The sequence below is a fragment of the Hypanus sabinus genome, chromosome 2 (genome assembly GCF_030144855.1).
Source record: "Hypanus sabinus isolate sHypSab1 chromosome 2, sHypSab1.hap1, whole genome shotgun sequence".
NCBI classification, from domain to species: domain Eukaryota; kingdom Metazoa; phylum Chordata; class Chondrichthyes; order Myliobatiformes; family Dasyatidae; genus Hypanus; species Hypanus sabinus.
Window position 1 is genome coordinate 98,703,049 of NC_082707.1, and position 26,674 is coordinate 98,729,722.

Consider the following 26,674-nt stretch of genomic DNA (forward strand, 5'->3'; position numbering starts at 1 on the left):
CAGCTCTGTATCACTTTTGCCAATCACCTTTCCAGCTCTCAGCTTCATCCCACCCCCTCCGGTCTTCTCCTATCATTTCACATTTCCCCCTCCCCCCCCCACTTTCAAATCTCTTTATCTTTCCTTTCGGTTAGTCCTGACGAAGGATCTCGGCCCGAAACTTCGACAGCGCTTCTCCCTATAGATGCTGCCTAGCCTACTGTGTTCTACCAGCATTTTGTGTGTGTTGTTGTTTGAGTTTTCAATTGTCATTCACAGTATTCATCATACGCATATTGTAAAAACCATTTGAAGTGCCACACCATTTTCAGGTCGTGTAGAAATTTCCTGGCCAGAGCAATAGATGCTCCATAATGCTGTTTTTAAAAAAGAAACTTAGGGGGAATGTTGTTCACCAATCCCCTTTTCTCTTCACCTCTCTACTCTCACTCCCTGTGCAAGGTTTTGTCCATAACTTTCTAACCTTCACGACAGCAAAAATGATAAATCCAGAAATTGTGTTTTTCCCTGATGTCGGTCAGGGCACCGTAAGTATAAAGGCAAGCCTCAAAGGTACTTAGTCATAGTGTTTTGTCCTGAAAGATTTAATCCAACATTCCCATAACTCCACAGTGAGTGAAGGTAAAGATAAGAAGGATTGAGTCAGGTTTAATATCATTGGCATATGTAATGAAATTTGTTGTTTTCTGGCAACAGTACAATGCCATACACAATAAAACTATAAACTGCAATAAGAAATATATATATAGTGTTATGAATGTACCACAGCTCTGAGGGGCCGAAGGGTGCGGGGTAGCCCCCTCCCTTGTGAGAAGCACAAGATCACTTTTGAAGCAGTTCAGGAGACCCAGGAGATGAGAGAAAGACGTTTGGAATGTCTTGACCCCTCCGGCGATATAAAGCTACGGGAAACGGCCATTGTCTCTTGGAGATGGATTTGTGTATTGCAATACTGTGCTACGTGGAAGCCCTCAGGCAAAGTGGGCTGGTTGAGGGAGGGATTGCATCACCCCCAACCTGATTGACATCTGAGACCCTGTGAATCAGGATAAAAGAGGGTCTGTGGGAACAGCCCCTTCAGACGCACCAGAAGAAACGCTAGCGATCCCATAATAGCGGAAGCCACTGGGGGAGGAGGCCACATGCGTTTGGTTCCATTTTCCCCGGAACCGGTGGCTTTTACTGTGGAAGAACGGCTTTTAGCTAACAATGGGGAAACCAACTCCCAACGACTCTCGAAGGAGTGACATCTTAAAAGGAATGGGCAAGTTAAACCGTCTTTCTCTCAAACCAAAAAGGCTACATCCTACAGCTTGAACGAACTAAAGTGACTTTTATATTTCCATCGGACAATACATTATCCCCTAGACAATGATAGAGCTTATTTCTTATTGATTATTATTATACCCACACCTTTTGATTTAGTATTGACGACGTATATTACCTGTATGTTTACATTTATATTATTTTTGTGTATTTTTATCAATAAATACTGTTAAAATAGTACCATCAGACTTCAACAGACCTCTTTATCTTTGCTGGTAAGTGACCCAGTTACGGGGTACGTGTCTTCAGGCTCCTGTGCTTCTTCCCTGATGGTTGCAATGAGAAGAGCACATGCCCAGGATGATGGGGTTCCTTAATAATGGATGCTGCCTTTTTGAGGCATCCCCATTTGAAGATGTGCTTGATGCTGGGAAGGCTAGTGCCCATGTTAGAACAGGCTAAGTTTACAACTTCTGTGGCTTTTTCTGACCCAGTGCAGTGGCTCCACCCTAACAGACGGTGATGCAACCAGTTAGAGTGCTTTCCATGGTACAGCTGTGGAAATCACAAGCTTGGTCTTACTGACATTGAGTGCAAGGTTGTGGTTGCCACACCACTCAACCAGCTGATCTGTCTCTGTCCTGTACATCTCCTCATCGCCATCTGAGACTCTCCCAACAGCAGCTGTGTCATCAGCAAATTTATAGATGGTGTTTGAACGGTGCTTAGCCACACAGTCACAGCTGCAGACAGAGTAGAGTAACGTTTAAGCATCCTTCAGGTATTGATCGTCAGTGAGGAGATGTTACTCCTGGCCCGCACTGACTGTGGTGTCCCAGTGAGGATGTCACGGGGGAGGTGCAGAGGCCCAGGTTTTGGAGCTTGTTGATTAGTACTGAGGGTGTGATGGTGCTCAGCACTGAGCTGTAACCTGTCTGGTGTAGGTATTGCTGTTGTCCAGGTGGTCTGAGGCTGAATGGAGAGCCAGTGAGCTTGCATCCTCTGTAGGCAATTTGTAGTGAGTTCAAATCCTTGCCTAGGCAGGAGTTGATTCCAACCATGACCAATCTCTTAAAGCACTTTATCACTGCAGATGTCGGTGCTGATAGTTGTTGAATTAGCAACCGTGCTGTTCTTGGGCACTGGTATGATTATCCCTTCGAAGCAGCAGTGAGAGTTTGAAGATGTCCTCGAATCATCCCGACGGTTCGTTGGCCCAGGTACAGCCTTGCAAGTGTTCACTCTCTAGAAAGATGTTCTGACATAGGTCTCTGGGACATAGATGGCAGGGTCATCAGATGCTGCATGTTTCACACAGGTATAGTTTTATTCTGCGTTTCAAAGTGTAATGCCCAGTTAATGCTATGCTGTCGGTATTTCATTTTAGCAGTTTTGGAAGAGCAGTCTGTAAGAGTTCTGTTTGGGCTTCAGGCTGAAGTAGGAGGCTCTGTTGTTCAGTTTAGGAATGTGCTTTCAGCCAGTCAGGATGGTGGAATGGGGGAAGGTTCTGGAGAATGCTGGGCAGAGAGGTATTGTGAGGGATACTGGTGTGGGAGCTGGGAGAGGACAGGAGGGAAGATGGTTGAGGATGCCATCCCTGTTGCACAGGATGCTTTGTACAGATGAATGGCTTCAAGGAGGAAGGACCAATATTCCCACAGGAGACCCGTTTGCTTGAGGTGGATTTCGAGCAACGTTCGGAAGTGGTTTGTGCTTTCAGGCAGACCGAGGCTCCAGTGTGTGAGTGACAGACAAGTTCAAGATGAACTTAAGTGCACATTTGACTGTAGAAGAATAACAGGCCCTTTTTGTTTTTTTTCTTTCCTTTAAATTTGCTTAATTTAACATTCTTAAATATACTTTGAAATTTTATGCAGTGTACGATCTGTTCTTTCTAGCCAACGGGCGATTGCTGGGGGCAGTAAATCACGCAGCATTCACACAAACAGAGTTTAGGTGGGTGAGACACCCCAACCTCACGCGTTTGGCAGGACCAAAGTCACAGGCAGACTCCCTGCTAGAGGAGGTGAGCTTTTGAGTGGAGCACCAGTCATCTCCTCTATCTGGGAGTCTACCTGAGTCCTTCTGGGGATATCTGGCTGGCGAATTGGCAGGACCTGGTGTCACGAGGTGGGGACAAGGGTGCTGGGAGAGGACCCACAAGCAGGACACAAACACATCTGTCTTAGGTACAATAAAATAGTGCTTATTACTCGCTACACAGAAGGAGGACAAAAAGGAACGCAAACCTCGGACTAGGGGCTAGGGACTTGGATCGCCACGGACCTGGGACTTGGATCGCCACGGACCTGGGACTTGGATCGCCACGGACCTGGGACTTGGATCGCCACGGACCTGGGACTTGGATCGCCACGGACCTGGGACGGATCGCCACGGACCTGGGACTTGGATCGCCACGGACCTGGGACTTGGATCGCCACGGACCTGGGACTTGGATCGCCACGGACCTGGGACTTGGATCGCCACGGACCTGGGACTTGGATCGCCACGGACCTGGGACTTGGATCGCCACGGACCTGGGACTTGGATCGCCACGGACCTGGGACTTGGATCGCCACGGACCTGGGACTTGGATCGCCACGGACCTGGGACTTGGATCGCCACGGACCTGGGACTTGGATCGCCACGGACCTGGGACGGATCGCCACGGACCTGGGACTTGGAAGCAGGGAACTGGGATCGCCGTGGCCATGACTTGGACAGTTGGAACATGGACAGCTGCGGACCTTGGACTAGGAGACTAGGACCTTGATTAACCACAGCCAGAAAAGTGGACACCAAAACACAGGACAAGGAACCTTGAGCCAGGACTCCTCCAGATCAGGCATTTAGCTGGGACTCTTCTTCAAGGGGACAGACGTGGACACAGGGCATGAACATCGAGCTGGAACTCCGCCTTCCACTCAGGCACCGAGCTGGGACTCTTCGAGGGGTAGACACAGACAATGGGCATGAACGTCGAGCCAGGACTCCGCCTTCAACTAACCCCTGGCAGACTGACCTTGCCTGGATCCACTCTGGTAAAGGAAGGTGAATTGCTGGTAGTCCGATGCGGGCTGGATAACTCTGGCTTGTGGTAGCCAGGGCGACTTGCTAATGCTTCTTAACACTCTTGCCCCGAACGGCTAAAGCCAGGGGCTTATAAGCTGCTGGTTCGTGTCGAGGGTAGATTACCTTGATTGCCAGGCTCAAAGGACGCATGAAACAGAATTAGAAGGGAACAAAGAGTCAATGGTCCGGATCGCAACCTAATTAAATTTAAAAGTCACAGCCTGTCTGGGGCGCTGGTCAGGCCGTCTCAGGGTGCTTCCTAGGGTGATCACCACCTTCTCAGGGTGGTGATCATAAACCAGCTGGTGGCCTCCATGTTGCAGTACCGGATGGTCACCTTGGCCCCACCTTTGTTGCAAGAATGCAGAGGAAGTTAGTGGACTTCTTCTGGGGTAACAGGAAACACTGGGCCTCTGAGGTGGTCTCGAGTCTCCCAGTGGGAGAGGGTGGTCAGTTGGTGGTGCCTGGCAGCTCTCCATCTCAGGAGCCTGCAGAGATTCCTGTACGCCCAGGACTCTCCCAGGTGGCATGTGTTGGCGACATACTTCTCCAGATGGGCATCATGAAGCGATGCGGCTACCACTGGTGGGCATCAGCTGTGCTGCTTTGCAGAGTCTGCCCGGCTTCTATCAGGACCTACTGAGAGTCTGGAACATGGTTGCCTCGGGGCAGGAATCCCTCTGGTAGTGGGTGTTGACCTGGCTGACACCTGCCCTGCCTCAGCGGATGTCAGTGTGGCTCAGGTGTGTGGACCGACTCAGGCTGGGCTCACTCTGCTCCACCAGAGCTGCTTGTCGGGCCCAGGCCCCGCAATCTTATCCGAGAGACGAGCCCACGCAACTTGAGCCGTCTCTCCTTAACACCCACAATCCCATGTAGGGATGCAATTGGGAGATACCTATCTGGGCTGCTGCTCCACACCCTCCACTTCCTAGCCCTTTCCCACAATCCCAGCACGTCATGGCGTGCTGTCCTTCCAGCTGGGGGTGAAGGGGTTCTCAATGTAAGTCTCTTTACAAGGGAGTTCTTCCCATGCACCTTGAGGATCTGGAGTAGAGGCTGCTGCATGGAGCGGTGCCCTGTAACAGTGACCTCCCAGCTGCAGGTCACTTCTGTGGGGTGGAGGAGACTGTATCGCAGGTACATGGAATGTGTGAGGCTGCAGCTCATTTTGCATATTTGTAAGAGCTGCTTCTCGCATTCAGGTTGTGTTTTAGCCCCACCTTCTTTATATACAGTACTCCATTAAGGAGGAGGGCATGGAGGGATGAGGATGTCCTTGTCACCTTGCTCCTGGGGCTGGCGAAATCAGCCATCTGCGAGTCCTGGAAACGGGTGGCAGAGGGATCTGCCCAGGCAGACTGCCTGGCAATGTTTAGGGGGTATGTCCATGCCCGGGTAACCACTGAGAGGGAACATGCGCTGTCCACGGCGACCACAGAGGCATTCTGAGATCATTGGGCTCTGTCAATGATTTGCACCCTCATTGACAGAGATGTAAACATTTTAGTTTAATGTCATTTGCCTACTTATGTCATAAATGTGTTGGTCACTGGTTTGTATATATTGTAACACTGAATTTGTAATAAAGATCTTTTGTTGAAAAAAAACATATGAAGCCTGAGAAAGTTGGGTTTCTCACCACGGAGTTCAGATAGTGAAGGGCTAATGAGATACATTTCTGGAGACTCCCAATAAAAAGGGTTTTCAAAAGCGTGCATAAGAAGTGTTGAGCTCATCTGGGAGTGAAGCATCGCAGCCATTCACAATGTTGTATTTCACCCTATGGGAAGTAATGGCCTGCAAATCCTGCCAGACCTGACGTGCATCCGATCCTCTTTCTAACTTCAACCAGAATTGTCTTTTTGCCTCTTAAAATAGCCTTCTGTAGGTTGTACTTGGACTTGTATAGTTCAGGATCACCCATCTTGAACACCGCTGATCCAGTCCTCAGCAGACGTTGAATCTCCTGGTTCATGCACAGATTTTGGTTTGGAACTTTCTAGTTCATGCATGGGTTTTGGTTTGGGTTTGGTTTTGGGTTGGACTAAGATGTGCCTACTTGAGCTCAACTGCTGTATGCCAAAGTCAGCATGTGTTTGTTTATATCCAGGGAAGGACGGTCCAATGCACATGTGAAAGGAAATTATCAGAGAATTGGTGATATCATGCTTCGAAATATGTGCGTTCTTAAGGTAAGGTACAGTGTAATGGAAGCTTGAGTAGTTAGATAGCTGGGTCTGGTGCTTTTATTAACGTCTGTGTTGTATCTTCACCATATTTGATTGTCACGTGCCAGGGTGCACGTTAGCCAGACCCAATACAACTTTATGCAGTTGGTGGTCAGTCCGTCAGGCACAGGAGTGGAACCCGGTGTGGTCTTCTGTTGCTGTAGCCCAGCCGCTTCGATATTATTGGTTTGTGTTACAGTGTCACAAGGAACACAGACTAAATAGCTAGAAGTGTTGTGGAAATCAGCCTTCTTACTCAGTTCACTCAGTCAAAGACTTAAATTCCTTCTGACCTTAAGTCTCCAGGCAATGTATCTGACAGCATTTCACAGCTAAAAAGAAGAGTGCTCATAAAATGTTCACATTCTTTACTTCAGGAATTCACCAGCTACCTGCAGAAACATGACGAGGTTCTCACAGAACTGGAGAAGGCCACCAAGCGGTCAAAGAAGCTAGAGAGTGTTTACAAAGAGTTTGAGCTGCAGAAAGTTTGTTATCTTCCCCTAAATACATTCCTGCTGAAGCCAATTCAGAGGCTGATGCACTACAAGCTCATCTTAGAGAGACTCTGCCAACATTATCGCCCTGACCATCAGGATTACGGAGATTGTCAAGGTCAGTATGTGCAGGAAATGGTATCATGCATGCCTCTCCACGAAGTGCCCATGCAGAGACTGCATGTGGTGCTCTCTGATCCATTTAACACATTTCTTTCAGTGGACCTAATCTGTGCATTTGAAACTGCCATTCATGCTTCTTGTCCAGTCACCCAGTGCAAATTGGAGGGACCTTGAACTCCATTGGTACAAGGCTGACACTCCGTTGGTAGCACAGAAATTGGTTTTATAATTTCTTTATTAAGGGGAATTCTGACCAGTGCGTTTGAAGTACAGCACCAGCCAGCTTTTCAATGATGGAATAGTAAACTGCTCAGAACAGCTGAGAGTTTGAGAGGTGTCAACATGATTCTTCCATAAAAGTGATTCCCAATATTTGTGCATGCATCTAGTAGTGTATTGACTGCAGCCAGTGATGTAACCTGTGGATTCAACATCATCTGTGCTCAATTAGGGATGATTGATTATCTGGGCCCATATCTCAAAGTTTTATTGCTGTTTCACATGTACTGTTTCCGAATTTCCCCTGCAGCTGCTCTGAATGAGGTTCGAGAGATGAGTGCTCAGCTGCACAGCAGTTTAATTAGGCTGGAGAATTTCCAGAAGCTCACAGAACTGCAACGGGACCTTATTGGGATAGACAACCTGATTCTACCTGGAAGGGTAAGTTCAGGGAAGGTGGAATGCTTGTCTTTTTTGTGATTCTGGGCATACATTAAAACACATTTTCTTTTGATGAAGTTAGCATTGAAGATTGCTTTTATTATAGCTCCAAACTTTGGAAGGTGCAGAGCTAAATATCCTCTTGCCACTGTCAATGGTGAATGACTATTCTATTGCCTTGCCTTAGGCTGAATGATTGACATACTCCTCTCCTTTCTAGGGATAGCAAAAGAAAGAAGGAGCTTGCATTGTATAGTGTCTTTCACAACATAGCAACAAAACTATGCAGCAATCTAGTACCTTTGGAAGTGTAGCCGTTGTCGTAATATATGAAGAAGACTGCTAATTTGCAATAGTTGGAACCTACCAATAGTGGTGTGATAATGATCAGAATTATTGATTGAGGGATAAATATTGGCTAAGATACTGGGAAGAGCTTGTTTGCTTTGTACAAGGGCTATCTTTAACTCCATCCATGGGGGCAAATACCAACTCAGTTTAAGTCTCACCTGAAGGGTGTCATCTCTGACAATGCAACGCCTCCTCAATACTGGCAGGATGTGACTCTGTTCAGGGAAACCATGGAACTGAGTTGTCATTTTCCACCAGGCTACTCTTCTTATCTCTGGAGTAAGAGCTGAACTTGGAAACATGTAAAGTTACACCAGGGAGATGAACCCAGACAGAAATCCTTGCGTCTTAACAGTGGTGGGGGAGGCAACTATCGAGCTCAGCTGTGGAACCTGTCTGCTAGTAGCTCAATGAGTGTTGCACAGAGGGTAATCTAATTATAAATTCCTTTTCCTCAGAACTTCATTCGGGAAGGTTGCCTGTATAAACTTACAAGAAAAGGGCTCCAGCAAAGGATGTTTTTCTTGGTAAGTGCTGACTTCATACTGAGGCTGTTTCTAAATGTGGTACATAAAATATAAAGGTTTAGTGCGGGAGCAGGCCATTTGGCCTACAAAATCTGGTGCCAAATGAAACTAAGCTTATGTTTCTTTATGTAATCTGTATCCCTCCATTTCCTCAATGCTCATGTGTTTGTCTAAATTGGGGGTTTCCCAGCCAGGGGTCCATGGACCTCCTGCTTAATGGTATTGGTCCATGGCATAAAAAAGGTTGTGAACCCCTGGTCTAAACGCTTCTGAAATGTCACAATCATGTCTGCTTCAATCACCACCCATTCCAGACACTTTCCACTCTGTGTCAAGTCAGGCGTTACACTGCACATCTCCCCGAAACGTTTCCCCTCACACCTTGAATGTTAAATACTAGAAGGCATACCTTTCTATTCTGGGAAAGAGACTGTGTCTACCCTACTGCACCCTCATGATTTTTATAAACTTCTGTCAGGTCATCCGTCAGCCTCCAGAGAAAACAATCAAAGTCTGTCTACTTCTCCTTTATAACTAATACTCTCTATCTAATCCAGGCAGTATCTGGTGAGCCTCCTCTGCACAGTCTTCTAAAGCTCCATATCCTTCCTGGAATGGGGATGGTGATTGAATCTGCACCAAGACTCCGAATATGGCCTAGCCCAGAATTTTACACAGCCGCAGCATAAATTCCTGATGTTTGTACTCAATGCCTTGACTGATGAAGGCAAGCATACCACTCGCAGCCTTTACCACTCTGTTTACTTGCGTTGCCACTTTCAGAGAGCTATGGACTTGAAACTCAGTACATCAATGCTATAAGCAATTCTGCCTAAGTTCTTCTTACATTTGACATCCCAAAGGGCAACACCTCCGGAATCAACTTCATGTGCCTCTTCACCCATGACTGACCTATATCCTGCTACTTCCTTCAGCAATCTTCTTCACTATTCACAACTTCACCAATTCTTGTCCATCTGCAAACTTATTAATCAGCCCATCCATATTTTCATCTAAGTTATGTGTATACATCACAAACAACAGAGATCCCTGTGGAACACCATCGATCACAGATCTCCAACCAGAATAACACTCCTCCATTACTACCTTCTGTCTTTTATGACCAAGCTAATTTTCAGGTTCATTTATAAAGTTGCTGTGGATCTCATGCTTCATAATCTTCGGAGTCCTGTTGCTGGGTTTTGACCCAAAATGTCACCAACTCCTTTCCTTCAGCAGATGCTCGTTGACCTGCTGAGATCCACTGGCAGATCATTTAGTTGCTCCAGGTTTCAGCATCTCCAGTCTCTTTTGTCTCTATTGTGCAGTTCTGGATTGGTCTACCATGACTAACCACCCAAGCAATGTGACTGTTCGAATAAGACCATGCTTTCTCAAATACAATCAAATTCTATCGCTAAGAATTCTCTCCAGTAGCTTCCTTACCACTGATGCAATGTTCACCGGCCTATAATTTCCTGGATTATTCCTAATGTGCTTCATTAAATATTAAACATTGTCTACTCTCCTGTTCTCTGTTATCTTGCCTATGGTTTGGGAGAAGACAACATTCTTTGTTATGCCCCCAGCTTCCTTCTCTCTTGCCTCTCTGTGACCTAGATAGATCCCCTCAGGCTGAGCATTTATTCAATTTAATGTTCCTCGGTAGACTCAACATCACCATGTTCTTGATCTTCGATTATAAATCAAATCCCACACTGGTCTCATTGTATTCCATGTCCTTCTTGGGATATACCAATGTGAAGAACTCACTTTGCCCCTTGCCCACTCTCTCCCTGTCTACCCTCTTGTTTTAATGCATGTACAGTTTAAAATGCTGTTTACATTTCTTTACTTCAACTTGCCAAGGACATTTCATGGCTCTTTATGGCCCAGTTGTTTGAGTTCTTCCATGTTGTGTTTATGCTCATTAACATAAAATGAAACATAAATCCTCATGTTCCTAGAGGAGAAAGCGGCTGACGGTCCTTATCACTCACTGGCTCTCTTGTGTTTAAATTTATTCCTGTACACCTCAAGCATGTTATTTGCACTAATGAAGTTGGAATACCATTACAAGAGGAAGTGTGAGCATGAGGATTGGTGTGTGAATGTCAGAAACATGGAATGGTTAGAGCAGATCAGGGGCCAATGACCACATCAGGCCTCTACCAGTTTGAAGTAAAATCAGTTTAACTTGTCTCACTGTCCTGGAACTCAGCAGGCCAGGCAGCCCCCATGGAAAAAAGTACAGTCGATGCTTCGGGCCAAAGTCTCTCAGCGGGACTGGGCATTTTTCTCTGGTCCCGCTGAAGGGCTTTGGCCCAAAATGTCGACTGTACTTTTTTCCATAGATGCTGCCTGGTCTGCTGAGTTCCTCCAGCATTTTGTGTGTGTTGCTTGGATTTCCAGCATCTGCAGATTTTCTCTTGTTTGTCTCACTCTCCTGTTCTCTTCCCAGAGTCTTGCAAATTCTTTCCTTTCAGATGCTGATCCAGCTCTTTTTTAAGTACCGGAGTTGAATCTTCCCCAAGTTTTCCCTGTGTGCACTCAAACTCCAGCCACTTGCTGTGTAAAAGCATTTAAACACTAGTCTGCAGATGCTGAAAATCCAAAGCAAAACAGACTCAAACTGCTGGAGGAACTCAGCAAGTCATGCAGCATCTATGGAAAAGAATACACAGTCGACATTTCGGGCCGAGACCCTTCTTCAGGACTGGGAAGGGCCAATCTTGTAGAAGGCAATTGGACCGAAGTGTTGACTGTTTTTTCATTTCCAATTTAAAGTTGTGCTGCTTTGGTTCTCTTGCCCAGAATAAGGAGCTTCAGTTTTTATTTAATATTTGTTTTGGGGGCATTGGTTTATTATTATCGCAGGTAGATCACAAGTACATCAAAGTAGTATAAAGCAAAACAGAATTTAGAATGTAGAAAAAGTGAAGTGTGGTTAGACAACTAACGTGTAAGTGCCACAATGAGGCAACATGGGAGGTCAATATTAATCTTTTAGCATATAAGTAGTATGTTCAAAAGTCTGACAAAACCCCCTAGGCTCTCTAGTATTTGACCACCCGAGTGGGAACCTTTCCCTCGATCCACTCTGTACAGCCTCTGTGATCTTTGTATACCTTCACCAGATTTCCTCACAAGCTCTTTCCTTCCCATGGCCCTATCTCCTGCACTCTTTCCATGTAACGCAAGTCTCTCATCGTGTAAGTCTGCACCCTCATTAAATCCTTTGCATATTTCTAAAGTCTGGTCACCAGAATTGGACATGTTCCTCCAGTTGTGCTGAACCCGTGTTTTATAATGTTTCATAATAACTTCCTTGCTCTTGTATTCTTCTGTGCTGCTATTTGTAAAACCCTGAATCTCATCTGATTTAGTTTCCAGCTTCTCAACTTCCTCTGCCATTTTCAGTGAACATGTACAAACCCTTAGACCTCTCAGTTCTTGTGTTAGAATTGTGCCTCCCTCCACCTAGCTTATAATGTCTCTAACATGAGAAAATCTGAAGATGCTGGAAATCCAAGCAACACACACAAAACGTGAGGAAATCTGCAGATGCTGGAAATTCATTAGAGCTTAGTATCTCTCCTTTCAGTTAGTCCTGACGAAGGGTCTCGGCCTGAATCGTTGACAGTGCTTCTTTCTATAGATGCTACCTGGCCTGCTGTGTTCCACCAGCATTTTGTGTGTGTTGTTTAACACACACAAAAGCTTTCTTTATGACCCTATCCACCTGTGACGCCACTTTCAGTGAATTACAGACCTGTATTCGTAGATCCCTTTGTTTCCACACTCCTCAGTGCCCTACCACACACTGTATAAGACCTACCCTGGTTGGTCCCCCCACTTGTCTGCTTTAAATTCCATCTGCTGTTTTTCAGCACATTTTCCAGCTCATCCAGATCCCGCTGTAAGCTCAGATAGTCTTCCTCGCTATTTACTACACCCCAATCTTGATGTCAACCGTAAAATTGCTGATCCAGTTAACTACCATATCATCCAGATTGGTTATATAGATGACAAACAATAACGGACTCAGCATTGAACCCTGTAAACACAAGAATGTCCTGACGAAGGGTCTCGACCTGAAACATTGACTGCTTCTTTCAACGGGTGCTGCCCGACCTGCTGAGTTCATCCAGCCTTTTTGTACGTGGTGATCGAACCCTGTGGCATTCCACTAGTCACAGGCCTCCAGGCAGAGAGGCAACTATCTGTCTCTGTCTCAATGAGTCCGTTTCCTTTCTGATCCTCAATCAGCCCCGTCTCATCTCTTGCAACCTTTGGGCTTTTCATGCATCTGAAGAATAATTTTTGCTACTGTTTGCTTTTTTATTTCTCTTTTTTCTGTCCTTTTGATTTTAGGAATGTGTCTGGTAACCCAAGTCATTTGAAGTACCAATATAAGCAATACATTGATCATGATCTTTCAAGAATCACTTGATTCTGGCATGGTCCCGGAGGACTGGAAGATTGCAAATGTCACTCCACTCTTTAAGAAGGGAGAAGGCAAAAGAAAGGAAATTTATAGGCCAATTAGCCTAACCTCAGTGGATTGGAAGGTGCTTGAGTTCATTATTAAAGATAAAGTTTTGGGGTACTTGGAGATTAATGATAAAATAAGTCAAAGTCAGTATGGTATCTGTAAAGGGAAATCTTGTCTGACAAATCTGTAGAGTTCTTTGAGGAAGTAACAAGCAGGATGGACAAAAGAGAGGCAGTGAATGTCATTTACTTGGATTTTCTAAAGGCATTTCATAAGGTGCCACACATGAAGCTGCTTAACATGATACTGATAAGATACTGGCATGGATCGAGGAATGGCTGACAGGCAGGAGGCAGCGAGTGGGAATAAAGGGTCTTTTCTCATTGGCTTCCAATGACTAGAGGTGTTCCTCAGGAGTCAGTATTGGAACTGCTACTTTTCACATTGTTTGTGAATGATTTAGATAGTGGAATTGATGGCTTTGTGCCCAAGTTTGCAGGTGATACGACAATTGGTGGTGGGGTAGGTAGTGCTGAGGAAGCAATGCAATTGCAGTAGGACTTAGACAAATTTGAAGAATGGGCAAAAAAGTGGCATATGGAACACAGTGTTGGAAATGTATGATAACGCATTTTGGTAAAGGGCACAATAGTGTGGACTATTATCTGAAAGGGGAGAAAATTCAGAGGTGTGGAGGGACTTGGGAGTCCTTGTGCAAAACTCCCACAAGGTTAACTCACAGTTTGAATCTGTGGTTAAAAAAAGGCAAATGCAATGCTGGCGTTTATTTCGAGGGGAATAGAATATAAAAGCAAGGATTTTGCTTTTATTTTGTAAGGATTTAAAAGCTGAGGCTTTTAAAGACACTAGTCAGGCCGCACAGAGTATTGTAATCAGCTTTGGGCCCCATATCTCAGAAAGGATGTGTTATAATTGAAGACAGTCCAGAGGGGGTTCACAAGCATGATTCTGAGAATGAAGGGGTTAATGTATGAGGTGTGTTTGACAGCTTTGGGCCTGTACTCACTGGAATTTAGAAGAATGCGGGGGGGGTGGGGGAGGAGGATCTTATTGAAACCTATCGAATGTTGAAAGGACTGGATAAGGTGGATGTGAAGAGGATGTTTTCTATGAGGGGGTATCCAGAACTAGAAGACACAGCCTCAAAATTGAGAGGTGACCTTTTAGAACAGAAGTAAGGAGAAATTTTTTTAGCCAGAGCATAGTCAATCTGTGAAATGTTCTGCCTCAGACTGAGGTGGAGGCCAAGTCCATGGATATACTTAAAGTGGAAGTTGATAGTTTCCTGATAGGTCAGGGCATCAAAGGATATGGCGAGAAGGCAGGTGTATGGGGTTGAGTTGGATCCAGGATCAGCCATGCTTGATGGGCTGAATGGCCTAATTCTGCTCCTATGTCTTATTGTCTAACACAGTAAGGTTCCATCCTATCTGAAGTAGAATCGCTCACTGCAACTGGTTTGATGTTGCATTTGCTCGGCTCTGATGAAAGGTCTCAGATCTTGAAGTGCCAACCCTGTTTTTCTTTCTACTTTTACCAGCTGAAATGCTGAGTGTTTGCAACATTTCTTCCCTTATTTCAGACTTACTGCATCCAACAGTTATTTGATGTGTATTTTCTTGTGTTTTAAGTCTTGTATGTTTTAATTGATTGCATTTTGAGTTTTGGCACACTAATGTTTTTTTGATGTGCGATTGTTTCTGTAAATGAAGAATCACATTGTAAGACTCACTGAAGCTCTCATCCTTTCCAGTTTTCCGATATGTTGTTATATACCAGCAAAGGAGTAACGAGCAGCAACCAGTTTAAAGTACATGGCCAGCTACTGTTATATGGGATGATTGTAAGTATTTGGAAAGCAGGATTTGCTGGGGTTGGGTATCATGAATGGAATTGGGTTTTTGTTTGTCTTCCATTAGTATGCTTGTGTTGTATTATCTATCCACCTCTGTCTGACTGTCTCAAAGTCAAGTGTATTGTCATATGTACAAGACAATGAGCTTATTTGCTGCAGTATTACAGGCACACAGCATTAAATAAGCAGCATTCATGAGAATATCATAAATTTAACACAATTTTTACAAGAAAGGACAAACTGGAACATAAGAAGTCCATTTTAGTTGTACAGTGATCAAAGAGGACATAGTGATACTAAGCTGTAGTGGTTAGGATTTTTCTGGTTGGTTCAAGAGCCAGATGGCTGAAAGGAAGTAGCTGCTCCTGAACCTAGTGATGTGGGACCTTGACTTTTGTACCTCGTGCCCGATGGTAGCTGTGAGAAGATAGCATGGCTGGAATATGGGGAATCTTTGATGATGGATGTTGCCTTCTCCTGTAGATACAGCTGATGTGGGGAGGGATGTGCCCATGATGTGTTGGGCTGAGCCCTTACGCTCTGCAGCTCCTGTGCATTTAAATTGCTGTACTAGACCATGATACAAACAGTCTGGATACTTTCAACAGTATACCTGTTGAAGTTTGTTAGAGTGTTTCGTGATCAGCTGAACCTCAAGCTCCCAAGAAAATAAAGATGCTGGTATGCCTTTCTTTTATTCAGAAATGTAGGCTTATGGCAAAGTTTTGTAACGATAGAAGGTAAGGTGAATCAGGAAATAGGATGTTCTGTATTCCATTCAAAGAATACTAGTGCAAGAAACCATTCACCATAATTGTGTGATAATATAGCCATGGAGAGACAAGAACGGTTGCAACCATCAGAAACTAAGAACAGCATGTGAGTAGAAGGAATGGTCGCTATCTTTTTTTTTACCTGTGTTCTTTCTTGTGTGAATATAAGTGTGCATCAGATACGGAGTAGCTACCAAATCCTGAAATCAAATAAGAAATACCAGAAATAATCAACAGGTGAGTTGGCATGGTGGAGAGAGGGACAGAGTGAACTTTTTAGGTCACTGATCTTTAGGCAGATCAGGGGAAATCAGAGGATAAAACACAGCTAAAGTGGGGATGGGGGAACATTGTCTCTGATGGGACAAGAGCAGGAGAGATTAACTGACAGATTGAGATGATAGCATTGGGTGAATGACAGTACTGAAGGCAGGTGTAAGTGAGAGCAGGAGGAAATTAACTCATATTTGAAATTACTACCAGAAATGACAGAGCAGAAATGTGAGAAACAAAGGTTATCTGAAATTGCTGAACTTAGGGTCAAGTCCAAAGGCTGTAATGGAGACGGAAGTGTTCTTCCTCAAGCTTGTATTGGACTTGGTTAGGATTGTAGGACCAACGTCGAGTGATGGGCAGCTAGAAGCTCCTTACTCTCCACTGGAGTGATGAACTTTTAGTTGCAGAGTGAATGAAGATATTCTGCAGTTCAGTCATTCGATGTGTATCTGGTTCCTTGAAGAACTTCCTGAGAGAAATGTGAGAGCCAGTTTTGCAGAGGACTGGGAACTAGAGCCCCAGGTCAGTAAGGGAAGGATCGGACCAGAAGGTAGCTGTCAGGAAAAGTATTGAAAGGCAAAGTTGAAATAATGGGTATAATCAGTCGGATGATCTGAAGTACGTATATTTCAATGCTAGGAGTATTATGTGTAAGGTGATGAACTTGGGGCATGGATCTATCTGTACACGATGTTGTAGCCATCAGAGAAATTTGGTTGAGAGGGGCAGTAGCAGGTGATTAATGTACCAAGTTTTCAAAGTTTTAGAAAAGATAGAGGTGGAGGTAAAAGGGAAGCTGCACTACTAATCAGGGACAATATCACAGCTGCACTCAGGGGAGACATAATGGAGGGGTCAGACAATGAGTCCATTTGGGTGGAACTCAGCAACAGAGAGGATGCAATCACTCTGATGGACCCCCCCCCCCCTCCCCCCCCCATAGCCACCAGGACATTCAGAAACAGATATGTAATCAGATTAAGGAAATGTGTAGAATAATAGGGTTGTGATCATGAGGGATTTCAACTTCCCAATATAAACTGGGACCTTCTTAGTGTAAGGGGTTTAGATGAGGCAGAATTTGTTAAGTGTATCCAGGAGGGGATCTTAAATCAATATGTAGATGGTCTAACAAGAGGAGAGGCCATAGTGGACCTGGTGTTGGGTAATGAGCCTGGCCAGGTGACTGACCTTCTTCCAGTGGGTGAGCAGTAAGGGAACAATGACAACAGCTCCTTGACTTTCAGGATCGCTATAGGTAAGGATAGATATTGTCCTTGTGGGAGAGTTTTAAACTAGAGTAGGGAAAATTACGAGGGCATTTGGCAGGAACTAAGATGTGGTAATTGGAAAATCTTTTTTCTTGTTAAGTCCACATCAGACATGTGGAGGGTGTTTAAAGTTCAATTGCACCAAGTACAGGAAAAGTCTGATCCTTTTAGAAGGAAGGATGGGGATGGAAAGGTAAGAGAACCTTGGACATCCAGAGACGTGATGAATTTAGTCAAGAAGAAAAAGGAAAAGTCTGTAAAACTTCAGAAGTCAGGATCAAATGGAGCACATGAGAAGTATAAGGAAGCCAGAAAAGAACTAAAGAAGGGAATTAGGAAAACTGGGAGGGGCCATGAACAGTCCTTGGCAAGTAGGATTAAAGTGCAAGGCATTCTCTACACACATCAAGAGCAAGAGGATAAATAGGGAGAGGGTGGGACCACTCACGGATAAAGGGAAGAACATTTGCTTGGATGCAGAGAATGTGTGTGAGGCACTTAATGAGTACTTTGCTTCAGTATTTACCAGGGAAAAGGATATGGAGGACCAGGAGGTCAGTGCGTGTATAAATATATTAGGGTGTTTACAAGTCAAGGAGAAAGAAGTGCTGAACCTCCTAATGAGTATTAAGGTGGATGCGTCCCCAGGGCTTGATGGCATTTTCCTCAGGTTATGGAAAAAGGCAAGACCTATAACCACAGGCGAGGTCCCAGAGAGCTTGCTTGTGGCTAATGTTGTACCTCCATTTAAGAAGGATACAAGGGAAAATCCTGGGAACTATAGACCAGTGAATCTCATATCAGTGGTATGGAAATCGCTAGAAAAAAGTTCTTAGGGATAGGATATATGAGCATTTGGAAACCCATGGCCTAATTAGGGAGAGCCAGCATGGCTTTGTGTGTGGCAGGTCTTGCCTTACCAAATTGATTTGTGTTTTTTGGCTAGGTGACAAGAGTGATTGATGAGGGCATTTGACAAAATCTCTCATGAGAGGCTAATCCAGAAGATGTATGGGATCTGCTGTGAACTAGCTGTTTGGATTTAGAAATGCCTTGTGCGTAGAGGACAGAGGGTGGTGGTTGATGGGACTTATTTGAGCGGGAGGTCTGTGATTAATGGAGTTCCACAGGGATCTGTGTTGGGACCTCTGCTGTTTGTGATGTATATAAATGGTCTGGATGAAAGTGTAGATGGTAAACACAAAGTCCACTGCAGATGCTGGGCTCAAAGCAACACTTAGAACAAGTTGAGGAACTCAGCAGGTCGGGCAGCATCTGTGGAAACGAGCAGTCACCATTTCCAGCCAAGCAACTTTTAAGGGTCTCGGCCCGAAACGTTGACTGCTCGTTTCTACGGATGCCGCCCGACCTGCTGAGTTCCTCCAGTTTGTTGTACGTGAAAATGTAGATGGGTAGGCTAGTGAGTTTGTGGATGATACCAAGATCATTGAGGTTGTGGATAGTGTAGAAGGCTGGCAAAGAATAAAGTGCGATATAGATCAGCTGCAGATATGGGCTGGGAAATGGCAAAGGGAGTTTAACCCAGGCCATGTGCTCAGAGTCTGTGCAGGGCAGTTGGCCGGGGTCTTCACAGACATTTTCAATCTGTCCCTGGCCCAGGCAGTTGTCCCCTCAAGCTTCAAGATCGCCACCATCGTGCCAGTGCGGAACCATTCCACTGTCACGGGTCTGATTGATTTCTGCCCAGTTGCACTCACCCCCATCACTGCAAAGTGCTTTGAGAGACTAGTTCTATCACATCTAAAATCCCGTCTGCCCACTACCCTGGACCCCCATCAATTTGCCTATCGCACCAACAGGTCAACAGAGGATGCCATCTCCACGGCACATCACTCTGCCCTGAACCACCTGGACAGCCCCAGTTATGTCAGAACGTTGTTCACTGACTTTAGTTCAGCATTCAATATTGTGACCCCCTCCAAACTTCGCCAGCTTGGTATCAGCTCATCCCTCTGCAATTGGACTTTGGACTTTCTAACAAACCCCAATCTGTTAAGTTGGACAACCTCTCTTCTTCCACTCTCACCCTGAACACAGGCGTGCCTCAAGGCTGTGTGCTGAGCCCTTTTCTGTACTCCCTTTTCACTATGACAGCGTTCCTGTACATGGTTCTAACTCCATAATCAAGTTCGCAGACGACACCATGGTGGTTGGCCTGATCAGATGGGATGATGAGTCAGCCTACAAGGACGAGGCCCAGCACCTGGCCACCTGGTGTGCCGACAACAACCTGGCCCTTAACACCCAGAAGACCAAGGAGATCATTGTGGACTTCAGGCATGCTAGGAGCCACACTCACCTCCCCATCTACATCAATGGAGCTGTAGTGAAGCGTATATCAAGCTTCAAATTCCTTGGTGTCCACATTTCCGAGGATCTCACCTGGTCCCTGAACTCCTCCATCCTGATCAAAAACGTGCAGCAGCGCCTTTATTTCCTGCGGAGCATCAAGAAAGCTCATCTCTGTCCCAGAATACCTTTGGACTTTTACCGCTGTACCTTTGAGAGCATACTCACCAACTGCATCTCAGTGTGGTATGGCAATTGTCCTGTATCGGACTGCAAAGCACTCCAGCGGGTGGTGAAAACTGCCCAGCGGATTATTGGCACCCAATTGCCCACCATTGAGAACATCTACCATAAACGCTGCCTAGGCAGGGTGAAAAGCATTATCAAAGATGCATCTCACCCTAACCATGGACTTTTTACTCTCCTCCCATCTGGTAGGTGCTATAGGAGCCCCCACTCCTGCACCAGCAGGCATAGGAAGAGCTTCTTCCCTGAGCCTGTGACCCTGTTGAACCTCACATCACAGCACTAAGCAGTATTTCACCCATATTGTACTGTCTCACTACTTTTATATTTGTGGTGCTGCAGCACTTACTTTTTATTTGCATTTATTTTGTAATTAACACTACTCTTTGCATTTCTGGTTAGATGCTAACTGCATTTCATTTGGCTTTGTCTCTGTACTCAGCACAATGACAATAAAGTTGAATCAGTTGAATCTAATGTAAAAGTGGGGTGCTGCACCTCAGTAGGACAAATGCAAGCAGATGGCACTCTGTTAAGGGCAAGGACCTTAGCGGTATTGTTGAGCAGAGACATTGTGGGATCCAAATTCATAGCTCCTTGAAAGTGGCTACACAGGTCGATAATGTGGTTAAGAAGGCTTGTGGAATGCTTGTTTTATTAGTTGAGGCATTGAGTTCAAAAGTCAAGAGGTTATGTTGCAACTTTATAAAACTCTGGTTAGGCCACATCTGGAGACATGCTTTGAAGGTGAGAGTGGGTAGGTTCAATGGGGATGTTGGCCAAGTTTTTACCGCACCGCCCTAACCAGAGTTTTATAAAGTTGCCCCAGAACTGTATGAAAGATGTTAAGGCTTTGGAGGGGGTGCATAAGAGCCAACCATGTGCTGTCATGAGAAGCTAGATAAATTTGGGTTGTTTTCTGTGGGATGGCAGAGGCTGAGGGGAGATCAGTTAGAAGTTTACAGGATTATGAGGTGTAGATAGAGTGGACAGAAGGTGTGTGGTTCCTGAAGTTGAAATGTCTAATACCAGAGAGCATACATTGAAGGTGAGAGGAGGTAGGTTCAAGGGGGATATGAGGGGTAAGGTTTTTACTCAGAGACTGGGGGATGCCTGGAATACACTGTCTGATATGGTGATAGAGGCAAACACATTGGAGGATTTTAAGAGCCATTTAGATAGGCACATGAATGTGAGAAAGATGGAGGGATATGGGAATGGTGTAGATAGGAGGGGTTAGTGTTTGGGCATTTTTGATTTGCTGTTTATCTGGTTCAGCACAGTATTGTGGGTCAAATGGCCTGTTCCTGTGCTGTTCTATCTTCTGAGAGGAACATAGTCTTTGAGGAGAAAGGGTAAGCGAGGAAGTGCAGATAATAGAGCAGTTGCAATTGAAGGCTCTGTCAAGTACAATGGAGGAGGACTCCAGTTGAGAGAAAACATGTAGAAAGTGTACTGTAGTTCTTTGACAGAACCCATCATGCAGTTGTATTTTCCTTTGATTTAATTATTTGGGCAAGTGCAGGTAGGATGGATGAGCATGTCTACTTCACCCACGAAAACCCTTCGTACAACATAATTGCTCTGAGCTGAGAGAATGTTGGTAGAACTGGGAGCTGACAGTTTGGTGGGTTTCTGAACAAGTCAGAATGAAGATGAGTTTTTTTTACAATGAAGATAACGTTAGGAGTGCTGTAGGTGGCTGACATACTGACTTGTGGTTGCATGGGGAGCTATGGACCCGAATTGTATTACCTGTTCATCATACCCACCTCTGACTTTGTAGGATGCATATTTCTGTAGGCCTGCCTCAAAAATGCAAGGTGCCTATGCAGTTTGAGAAACCACTGTTTTTCTGATGATTCAGTTTGGGTATCAATTGAAAATTGGTTCCCTTAAAGCAATCACTTCAATTAACTGAGTTTTATGTAGATGGACGACAAAGGCCGATTTCTGCACTGTACGTCTCCATGACACCATCAGTGAGATCACCCATGAACATCTGATTCACCTTTAGTGTAAGCAGTCAGCAGCAGGGAGTAATTGTGTCACAGCTTTCTTTTGATGGTGTACATTATATTTCTTTTTTTCTATTTCTACCCTTGCCAGCTTATACTGCTGGATCCCCCGGTGAGTATCAGCGTGAAGTTGTGCTCTGGATGTTGGGATCCTGTGATTCCCACTGCAGTAAGAAAACTAGAAAAATAACAACAGCATAAATGCTGCTCATAGTTAGGTCTTTGTGCAGGGTAAATGTAGATTTAGATGCTTTTTGCATATGATATGAATTATATTAAACGTTTCCTTTGCCCTATGCTAGTTTTAGTGTGTGCTTATTTTGTAGTTACTCTCCATCAGTGCTGCCTTATGACACTTCTCTTGCTGTAAACTGGTAACTCTCCATACTCTCTTTTCCTTGGCTCTGTTAGGTTTTTCCCCCTCTTGGAGTCATTTTCCTATGCAACTCTATAAGCCTTCATCTGCTTGCCCATAATGCTTCTTAAAGGGCCTTTATCTTCTCATCTGGCACAAGGATTGGTTCATGACTTTACTGTCCACAGCTTTCATCCTCTTGCTTCCAACTCATTGCAAAATTCATCACATTAGTAACTGGGTATTGCAACCAGAATCTGGAGGAGTCCATCCAGCTTGGTGATCCCCTTCTCCCCTGGCGTTTGTGTGTCTGCATCAATATTTTCACCTGCTTCTCTGCTTCCTCCATTACTTCCCCTTTAAAAACCAAAAAAACTGCAGATGCTGAAAATTTAAAATAAAAATAGAAATTGCTGTAAATACTCAGTTCAGGCTGCAGCAGAGGAGAAAAGAATTAAAAAAGATTTTCACGTTGAAAATTTTAGATCAGTTCACACCTCCCACTATGACAAACTATGCTATGAGGTAAGTTGTACAGCTATTATACTGGTATTTGGAGACACAAGGGATTCTGCAGATGCTGGAAATAAGACCAAAGAAGCAAAATCGGGCCATTCGGCCCACAAAGCCTGCTCTGCCATTCGATCGTGGTTGATATATTATCCCGTTCAACCCCATTCTCCTGCCTTCTCCTCATAACCTTTGGCACCTGATTAATCAAAAACCTATCAACTTATGCCTTAAATGTATCTAATATCTTGGCCTGTACAAATATTTGTGGCAATAAATTCCATAGATTCACCACCCATGGCTAAAGAATGTTTTCCTCATCTCTGTTCTAAATGGGCGTCCTTCAGTTCTGAGGCTGTGCCCTCTGATCCTAGACTCCTGCACGAAAGAAAGCAGCCTCTCCACTTCCACTCTATCAAGGCCTTTCAATGTTGGATAGGTTTCAGTGAGATTCCCCTTCATTCCCCTGAATTCCAGTGAGTAAAACCATCAAATGCTCTTCCTATGTAAACCTTTATATTGCTGGAAATTCACCTTCGTCTTGGTTAAAATTCATTTCCTCTAGTTTTATTTCAATGGCTCCCTTTACCAGGTGGTCCCAAAAGTCATTGGTGCTGCACAGTAGTTTTGTGCCATTGAAGTCAATCCTATAGCCATTGCAAATGCAGTGTTCTGTAACCGTCGATTTCTTAGGGGAACCCAAACGGATACACCTCCTGTGCTCCTTGATGCTGGTAGGCTCAAATTGCAGCTTGTGTAGATCAAAAATGACCTGGGACTCAGATCGGCTGGTGTTTGCAGGATTCCCTGTAAGTACAGAGCAGGGTATATCGGCCGGACGGGACACACGGTGCAAACCCATATGTAGAAGCATAGGAGGTGTATCCTCTCTCCCTCACCTCACTTCCTCACCCTCATCCTCGCTCCTATTCCTCAACCTCCTTAACCCCTCCCTGTTGCCCCTGCTCCCCCCACACTTTCTCTCTTACCCCCTCCCCTTTAGTACACATTTCACATTAATTTTAGTCCAAGCATCACACACATTTGTTTCCAAAGGGCCAACAATAATTCGACTCCTTTCTTCTGTTATAGTTGAGAAGCTTCTTGACACCTGTCACTGTAATTTTCCATTACTGATTATTCCTCTCTTGACTTGTGTAAATCTGTTATAGTTTAACCTATTTCTCAGTTTTTTGATAACCTCATGACTTAAGAACTTGAGGTGGATCTGTTTGAGTACATCCAAGGAGTTTCAACTGTGATCATATTCACATTGTGCAGCTTGTCTTTATCATTGCTTGTTGTCTTTGTAGATTGAGGAAAGTGAGAGTGAATGGGCTGTCCCACATTGTTTCACCATATACTCTGCACAGAAGACTGTTGTTGTAGCAGCAAGGTATGTTTCTCATTTACTAACCTTGATTGCAGTGTTCATGGGTTCAATAACCATTTAGAAATTGGATGGTAGAGGGGAAAAAGTTATTCCCAAATTGCTGAGAGTATGCCATGAGGCTTCTGTACCTCCTTCACAATGGTAACAAAGTGAACAGGGCATGTCCTGGGTGATGGAGGTCCTTAATAACAGGCAACGCCTTACTGACAACTGCTCCTTGAAGATGTCTTGGATATTACGGAGACTAGTCCCCATGATGGAGATGACTAATTATACCAGTTTCTGCAAATCGCTTTCATCTTGTGAAGTAGCCCCCCCACTCCCCACATGCAGCCAGTCAGAATGCTCTCCTTGGTACATTTGTAGAAGTTTTTGAGTGATTTAGTTGGCAAACCAAATCTTCTCACACTCCTAATGAAATATAGCTGCATCGATATGTTTTGTCCAGGTTAGGTCTACAGAGATGTTGACACCTAGGAACTCTCCCTCTCTCCACTTTTGATCCATCTGAGATTGGTTTGTGTTCCCTCGTCTTATCCTTTCTGAAGTTCACAATCAGCTCTTTGGTCTTGCGGTCATTGAGTGTTAGTTGTCACTCTTTCAGGCTCTAAGACATTAGTGTTAATAAAGGGTTTCCTCAAGAATATCTGTTGGGAATCCCTGAGAGCCTGCTCTTCATGGACAGCATCCTTCATCAACCTGCAGGAGCCACATTGTCCATAGTTTATTGACTGTCCCCTGGAGTCCTTCCTAATTTGTACCAGGGAAGAGATCCTTGATCTCTCTGCCAAAAAGAATCCGGGTTGTTTGCTGTGAGTGATGAGATCCAGGAGCTCTAACCAGAAACATTATTCCTCAAGGGAACAAGTGATACAGGCAGAGATCCAACAGAAAACCAGTGGCATAGGTGGTGAATGGAGACAGCGCAGGAGGCTCAGTATCTATGCGACAGACATCTACGGCTTCATCCCACTGAGAACCAGAACAAGGGTGAACTCAAGGACAGGAGGCAGTTGATGACATCTAGAACATATTGTGACTTTATTCCTGAGAGCACTGGAGTCTACTCCATAACAGCCGATCTGGACCAGCCGTGCTACCTCTGCACATACTGTCAGCCAGAAGTTTAGTACATCCAGTCCCACAGAGGCGACTACAACTTGGACATGAAATGAATCCTTCTGGAAGATTTACTTTTATTGAAGCATGAGGAAATGTCTGTCACACCTTCAGTCTCAATGTGTTGTTAAAGCAAAATACAATCAAAGCTCAAAGTAAATTTTATCTTTAATCAAAGTACATATGTCACCATATACAATCCTGAGATTCATTTTCTTGTGGGCATACTGAATAAATTTATAGAATAATAAGCATAGCGGAATCAATGAAAGACCACCCAACTAGGGCTTTCAGCTAAAGTGCAGAAGACAACAAACTGCAAATACAAAAATAAGAAATAAAAATAAATAAACAAACAAGCAAGCAATAAATATCAAGAACGTGAGATGAAGAGTCCTTGAAAGTGAGTCCATTGGTTGTGGGAGCATTTCAATGACTGGGCAAGTTGAGTGAAGTTTCCCCTTTGGTTTAAGAGCCTGATAGTTGAGGGGTAATAACTGGTGGTGTGAGTCCTGAGGCTCCTGTACCACCTTCCTGATGACAGCAGTGAGAAGAGGGTATGCCCTGGGTGGTGGGGATCTCTGATAGATGCTGTTTTCATGCGATAGCGTTTCATGTAGATATGCCCAATGGTTGGGAGACCTGGACTGTATCCACTAGTTTTTGTAGGATTTTCCATTCAAGGGCACTGGTATTTCCATAGCAAGCTGTGATGCAGGTAGTCAATATACTCTTCACTACACATCAATAGAAGATCATCAAAGATTTTGGTGACATGCTGATTCCATGCAAACTCTTAAGGAAGTAGAAGTGCTGCCATTCTTTCTTCGTAATTGCACTTGCCTACTAGGGCAAGGACAGGTCCTGAAATAATAACACCTAAGAACTTAAAGTTGCTGCCCCTGTGTTGTGATGGAAATGAGACAGATTCTTTGGGTCTCAAAGGCAAGGGCTCTGGACACACAGTTTTAATAATGGGTTTATTTACAAGGGGAGAAGAGCTTGGGAACAACACAAGCGGCTACAATATTTGCACAAATGTGCTTAGATGAGCATAGGAAAAGTCAGGTTGGCAGTACAATACACGGGAAAACGGTGTGGGGACAGAGTACAGGTACACATACAAGCAAGGGAAAAGTAACTATGATACCTGCCAGCCCTTGACTATGGGCAGGCGCGGCTTTCTGCTACAGAGACAAAAATAAACACTCCCACAACCCTATTCAATGCACACCTTACCATGTGTCTCCGGCAGTCTTCAGCCTGGAGTAAAGCAGGGTGGTCCCTCGAGGATGGCAAAAAGAG

At 44.7% G+C, this 26,674-nt stretch overlaps 1 protein-coding gene across 4 annotated transcripts in view; it reads left to right on the plus strand.

Moving 5' to 3' along the window:
• The window catches only part of farp2 (FERM, RhoGEF and pleckstrin domain protein 2), a 242,812-nt gene that overhangs the window by 173,348 nt on the left and 42,790 nt on the right, over positions 1-26,674 (plus strand). For all 4 annotated transcript variants that reach the window (XR_009508090.1, XR_009508099.1, XM_059951181.1 and 1 more), the window contains exons 17-22: positions 6,452-6,533; positions 6,947-7,184; positions 7,719-7,849; positions 8,659-8,727; positions 14,997-15,086; positions 24,171-24,253. Coding sequence is in view for 2 of the 4 variants with exons in the window: in XM_059951181.1 (XP_059807164.1) it covers positions 6,452-6,533; positions 6,947-7,184; positions 7,719-7,849; positions 8,659-8,727; positions 14,997-15,086; positions 24,171-24,253 (693 nt within the window). In the remaining 2 variants the exon portion in view is untranslated. The remainder of the gene's footprint in view (positions 1-6,451; positions 6,534-6,946; positions 7,185-7,718; positions 7,850-8,658; positions 8,728-14,996; positions 15,087-24,170; positions 24,254-26,674) is intronic.